This window comes from Diprion similis, chromosome 2 (genome assembly GCF_021155765.1).
Source record: "Diprion similis isolate iyDipSimi1 chromosome 2, iyDipSimi1.1, whole genome shotgun sequence".
NCBI lineage: Eukaryota > Metazoa > Arthropoda > Insecta > Hymenoptera > Diprionidae > Diprion > Diprion similis.
In genome coordinates, this window is record NC_060106.1 from 7,486,276 (window position 1) to 7,492,996 (window position 6,721).

General features: G+C 34.4%; 1 protein-coding gene across 2 annotated transcripts; it reads left to right on the plus strand.

Annotated features, from left to right (window-relative positions):
• The first annotated feature begins 865 nt into the window (after positions 1-865).
• On the plus strand, positions 866-5,566 carry LOC124416128 (DNA repair and recombination protein RAD54-like). Of its 2 annotated transcripts, none has more exons than XM_046897019.1 (11): positions 866-977; positions 1,663-1,845; positions 1,999-2,189; positions 2,531-2,733; positions 2,814-2,997; positions 3,206-3,464; positions 3,667-3,928; positions 4,084-4,249; positions 4,342-4,747; positions 4,838-5,001; positions 5,174-5,566. In XM_046897019.1, exons 1-11 carry the CDS (start codon positions 975-977, stop codon positions 5,373-5,375), a joined length of 2,223 nt encoding a protein of 740 aa, XP_046752975.1. In that variant the 5' UTR covers positions 866-974; the 3' UTR covers positions 5,376-5,566. The 2 variants fall into 2 exon arrangements, with proteins under 2 accessions (XP_046752975.1, XP_046752976.1); XM_046897020.1 differs by having other exon boundaries at positions 894-928.
• Positions 5,567-6,721: the final 1,155 nt, after the last annotated feature.

Sequence of the window (6,721 nt, forward strand, 5' to 3'; positions counted from 1 at the left end):
TAGTCAATTCTCACTTCTTAAAATCAAATAAGTGTGCAACAGTGCAAGTAGGTGTAGACATACTCGTTTCAACTTACCGCTTCCAAATTTTGGGAAAAACTCAGAAAATAGGCTCAGCCCTCTACATATCATCGACGTGATTCTAATATAGAAAAAAGCGTTTTAGAATTTTCGGATTTTCTCAAAACTTGAGGCATTGAATTAACTCAATTCAGAATTTTAGAAGTGCTTAACGAATCAAAAAAAATTCTCCACAACAACACTCTTGAAACGATTAAAACTGAGAATGAAACAGTTCAAAAAAATTTCAAAAATTTATTGCAGCTCAAAGTTGACTGTCAAAAACGTTGAAAAAATAAGTTGAGCATCTTAGATATGCTAATACTGTCGCCTATAAAAGATTTGACATATTCAGATAAATATAAACTACACACCTTCATGTATCTGATTGACTTTTAGTTCTCCGTTCTATAATTTCGGCGTACATATTTCTTGCGCGAGATTTTCTCAACTTGTCAATTTTACAATGACGACGATATGTTACCAACATTTGCACGCAACCGTTGTTAGTTATGAAAAACCTCTTTCACCGGCGCAGTCAGTTACTCGGTTGATAATACGTGAAACTGCTAATACCCTTAACTAAAATTAAGTTGGATGTCCCTGTGCTTCAACAATCCTCCATCTCTTTTGCGCTGCGGACTTCGTGACTGGGTCTGCCTCTGTCCTAGGGAGTTTGTAGCGCTGATAGGTAATTTCGGAACGCACCTTATAGGTATATTTTCAGCCTGAAGTAAGAATGCGAGGTCTATGTCTCGCGTTGACATTCTTAGGCTTTTATTTGTTTATGTTCGCGCCAATCTGTAGAAATTCAACTATGAACACATGTTCAAATTGCAGTTGTCCTTATAATTGTTATTGTATTTTCGTAAGATACTTTACGATACACGTATGATAAAAAAAAAAAAAAAAAAATGGTGAGTGACAGTAATAGTTTTATAATAAGTTTTTCACACGGATAACGATTTTTCACTTCGTTAAACGTACGATAATTTGTTTTACAAAAATCTAACCTAAATTAATTTATTTCATGCAAATTTTCGGAAATCTACAAATAAAAGTCCTTTGAATGCAAATATTTGTCAATATGTTTACAACTTTGGTTACATATAGGCGACAAATTCAAGTGTATAAGGTCGAAGGTAACTTAATAAGACACAAGACTTGAAAAAATCTCACAAAATCTAGTCTGTTTTCAACTTCTCATGAAAGAAATGAAATTGGAAATCGAATGTTTTTTATACGTAAGGAAAAATTCATAGAATACTCATAAATATTTTCTATCAGCTCTGTAAATATTATTGTGGGTATGCTGATTCTCTTTAAAGAAGAATTAACAAAATTCAAATGTGATCAATTGAGTGCATAAAGTGGAAAGTTGTGAAAATCTTTTTACTGACTGAGGATGTCAACACCGAAATTCTTATCATTATTTGACATGACTTTGCTTATTTTGTATCTGTTACTCTAGAGAATTATAACAATCATGCAATTTATACTTGCCATTTTTTTTAACAAGTAATTAATGTCTTCTGTGATTCAATTATACTGTATCACTATGTTCAAAGATGTAGTGAATCAAATGTAGGATTTATATTAAAGATGAGATCCAGCGCTCCGAGCCAAAAAGGCAAACGACCTGGAGAGTTTTCTCCTGTTCAGCCGAGCTCGACTTTATTGCAAAGAGAGAAACGGGTGAAGACCGAGTTGAAAGAAATCAAAATCTCACGTAAGCCACTTGTACAACTGTCAATCGCTGCTACTCCAGAATCATTATCCGAACATGTAAGCTAAATTCATTTAAGTTTTGAAACGAAACATATTCTAATCTGTAAATTCTTCCTCTGTTAAAGTTACCTTGATCATAATTGTGATTGATACTTGGAATTTATAATATTTGTATTCAGAGTGAAGGACCAGATACATTTTTACTTGCAGGAGGAGAGAATACGAAAGTTATTGAACCGGCCATTTAAAATTCCAATTCCTGGGTATCAACTCTCTCATAGATCTCTTGGTATGCGTATGTTGGGACCTCGAACACCGCTTCATGATCCTGATGAGGCTAATGCATTAGTTGTTTACACACCACCTGAGTTATCTGAACACGACAAACTGAAAATAGACACGTATGCCATTTGTTTTGCTTTTCTACAGTCTCATTCGTTACATTCATTCAATAACTCAGGTACAGAAGTATCGTTCAATTGAAATTATATCTGGTTTTTAAAACTGAAATTACATTGCCATATCTTTGGTCAATCTAAGCAGATACTAGTTGATGTATTATATCAAGTCAGTGATTAGCGAGATGAGCAAGTCAACGTGTGAGTTCATTTTGAACATACTCCGTTTTATTTTTATATGGATTATTGTTACTGTAATACTCCATATACATACTTCTTGGAAATAACTACCATATTCAAGTTGAGTTAGTAAAACCTAATTAATTTTCTGTTTTGCCACACAGGAGCAAACAACTTGTTCATGTAGTAGTTGACCCAGCTCTGTGTAATATATTGCGACCCCATCAAAGAGAAGGTGTTAAATTTATGTATGAGTGCGTAACTGGAAAAAGGATCGAAAATGCTCATGGCTGTATAATGGCCGATGAAATGGGTCTTGGTAAGACTCTACAGTGTATAACATTGTTGTGGACTTTGCTGAAACAAGGTATGACAATATCAATGAAAAAATGACCACTCTGGTAAATGTGAGCAATGTGAACTGCTTAAATATGTATATTTTTAAAGGACCAGAAGCTAAACCACTTATTGAAAAAGCTGTAATAGTGGCACCTAGTTCTCTAGTAAAAAATTGGTATAATGAAATACATAAGTGGCTTGGCAAACGAGTGAATCCTTTGGCCATTGATGGTGGAAGTAAAACAGACATCGACAACAAATTAAAAGGATTTATGAAGACCTATGGACGTAGGTATGTTTATATAAACTTTTCACATTCAATTGAAAAACGATATCAGATTATTGAATGAAGTTCGTATTGTAATAGTTAGAAGTATTTTTGTCCATGACTTAATGCTAACACATTTTAATTTTCTGTTTGGTCAACTAACTACCCCGAAATTCAACAAATTTTTTGTTATAACATTCTGAAATAAAAATTTTCAACTCACTCTATACAGATGTGCAAACCCGATTTTGATAATCAGCTATGAAACGTTTCGTTTGCACGCTCACGTTTTACATCAGGATGACGTTGGTTTGGTATTGTGTGACGAAGGCCATCGTTTGAAAAACAGTGAAAATCAAACTTATCAGGCACTAATGGGTTTAAAAGCGAAAAGACGAGTATTACTCAGTGGAACACCCATCCAAAATGACCTCCTTGAGTACTTCTCACTGGTTCATTTTGTGAATCAAGGGCTTCTTGGAACTGCCCAGGTACACCGATACTTTTTTTCATCTTAAATGTTCTCCTGACTTGAAACACGTCAATTTTATTCTCAGTTGATAAATCCAAGAGCTAATTTGTTAAAACTTGACACAGGCACACTATACTATTGTATATAGAGTATAAATTGACGACCCAATAGACTTGGCGAAGAAAGTTATTCCTTTACTAATGCCATGAACTTTTATTCAGGAATTCCGTCGGAAATTTGAAATCCCGATCTTAAAAGGTCAAGATGCTGGAGCAACTGATTCTGAACGCCAAAGAGCGCAAGAATGTCTTCAAGAGTTGGTAACAGTAGTAAACAAATGCTTGATAAGACGTACAAGTGCGCTATTGTCAAAGTATTTGCCTGTGAAACACGAGATGGTCATTTGCGTTAAACTTAACAAATTGCAAACTCAGTTGTATCAAAATTTCATCAAGAGCGACAGTATCAGAAAATCTATGCAAGGCAAGTAGAAGATGTAAATCATTATATCTACTCTCAGCCACTTTTCTACGTTTTATGTTTCTTTAACTGTTCAGCAACCTGTTCTTTTCTAATTGCACGGAATAATATTCTTTATTTTTTCTGAGTCTCTTTACTATAAAAATTTTATTACTTAGGTGACGAATTTGGCACTGGCAAAAAAGGTAGTCTTTCAGCATTGTCTGCTATTACATTACTTAAAAAACTTTGTAATCATCCTGATTTGGTGTACGAAAAAATCCAGGAAAAGTCTGAAGGATTCGAAAATGCTGCACAACTTCTACCTCCAAACTATAGTTTAAAGTAAATACTATTATGTTTCGTCATAAGTTTGCTAATTATTACTTGAGGCTCTCTTGTATCCCTGTGCATTATAATTTATGTTTAACTTTCAGAGATGTCTTGCCAGAACTGTCTGGCAAATTGATGGTCTTGGATTGTTTACTGGCTTTGGTAAAGTCGACCACAACGGATAAGGTTGTGTTGGTATCAAACTATACACAAACTTTGGACTTATTCGAAAAGTTATGTCGAAAGCGCACATATCGCTATGTTAGGCTTGACGGATCGATGACTATAAAAAAGAGATCTAAAGTCGTAGACAGTTTCAATGATCCAAACAGTGGCGATTTTATATTCATGCTGAGTTCTAAGGCAGGTGGATGTGGGCTTAATTTGATTGGCGCAAACCGACTGGTTATGTTTGATCCTGACTGGAATCCTGCCAATGATGACCAAGCTATGGCCAGAGTTTGGAGAGACGGACAAAAAAAGCCTTGCTTCATTTATCGCTTGCTTTGTGTAAATAATCATGCATTTCACAGTGATGGAATATTTTGGACCTTTTTAGTCTTGATTATCTTCCATTAAATATGGTATTCGAATTTTCAGACTGGTACAATAGAAGAAAAGATATTCCAAAGGCAGGCCCACAAGAAAGCTTTAAGTTCAACTGTAGTTGACCAAGAAGATGATGTGGCGAGGCATTTTACTTTAAGTGATTTGCGTGATTTGTTCACCTTGGAAGAAAACACTATATCTGATACCCATTCAAAGTTCGTATAAAACTTTTACCATCAACAACATTATCATTGACCATGTTCGATTTGTTCTGAACATTGTGTACATTCTAGGCTTCTATGTACCACTTCTTATAATCCCAAAGTATAACTACGAACACGGTTTTCTCGAAATTATGAATCATATTCATTTTTATTGTCGATGTAGATTCAAGTGCAAGAGGTGCGTGAATGGAGTGGAGGTTCGTGGCCCACCCGAAGGAACAGATTGCAATTCCGATTTGTCAGATTGGAGACATGCCCATAACCCTCGTCATTTACCGGATCTGCCACTTCGACAATGCTGGGCTAGTGGCATATCCTTTGTATTCCATCATCGGTCACACGAACTTGTTAAGACCAAAGAGTGAAACGTATACAGAGTTAAGACGAGTACGAAAATAATTGCAATCAACTTTGTTGCTAGTTGCAACTAGTTGCTGTTGCATTCATTGTTAATAATATATCTGTGATTCCTTTCTCATATCTTTTCCATTAATCGATTTTGTACTGGTATAAAACACATGCCTCAAGGTGGTCACAAAAACACCATTTTGTTTTTCTATAACACTTTTTTTGTGTATAAATAGTTTTCACTTAGCGAAAGATAATAATAATAATTCGAAATTCGGTTTATAGAAACGTTTTTTTTTTCATTCTTTGATATTAAATATCAAAAATAACTGTGATGTATTATAATAGAAGTTTAGGATAATTCGGAGCCCAAGTGTAAACGTGTAAATGATTCAACGGAACGATTGTTATCAATATTTTTACAGTAACACTGTCATTCAGTGGTAGCAAAGATTAAGAATAGTATTAAACATTAAGCAAAAACTCATACTTTATAGCTTTCATAAAACGTCCCACAAATTATAAGTTATACAAACATTTTTTTTACTAAAAATGAATAGGGCCAAAGTTTTTATTGCTGTAATGGCCTCATTTTGACCTTATCACCCCAGATACTTTTGATGAAACCTCATGGCTTACAGTATTTTGATCAACAAAGATTATATGCAAACCGGTATTATATTATTCTTGATGATCTGCTTCTCATAAACAAAACTCAAGTAAGCAACAATTAAATTACAATATATATATATATATATATATATATATATATATATATATATATATATATATATATATATATATATATATATACGCACTTTATCGGGTAGTATTGCGCAGAATGAATACAAAAATCGGAAAAATGCTGCCGCCGTGTTTTGCTACCGAGTTTTCGACCAATAAGAATGCCAATAAAGTACAGAAGAGCTACATGGTGTATGTACACTGAATGTGAATTACTTATTTTGTTGATATCAGTCAATAACTAGGTAGCAAAATACTGCAACAGCGTTTTGCTGCCCATGAAAATCCAAATTTTGGCGGTAAAATAACATGTCGACAAGCGTTTTGTTGGCGATATTGGGTTTTCAATCTTCGTCTAAGGAGTGGGTTAGAAAAGGATAAAAAATTAATGTCGGTACGTCAGTTAACGATGCCGGTATTGCAGCAAACATACCGACTGGCTACACTAACTAAAGATAAATAAATATTGCTAGTCCTGGGTTATTTTCTCAATAATTTTCAGGAACTGTGCAGTTTTAATCCAATGTGTTATTACCTGAACTAGCGACGAAATGCTAGCTTGGCTGGGATGGTTACTGAAGACGTTGGCTGAAGTTGCTAAAGATAGCCAGTTCAATGG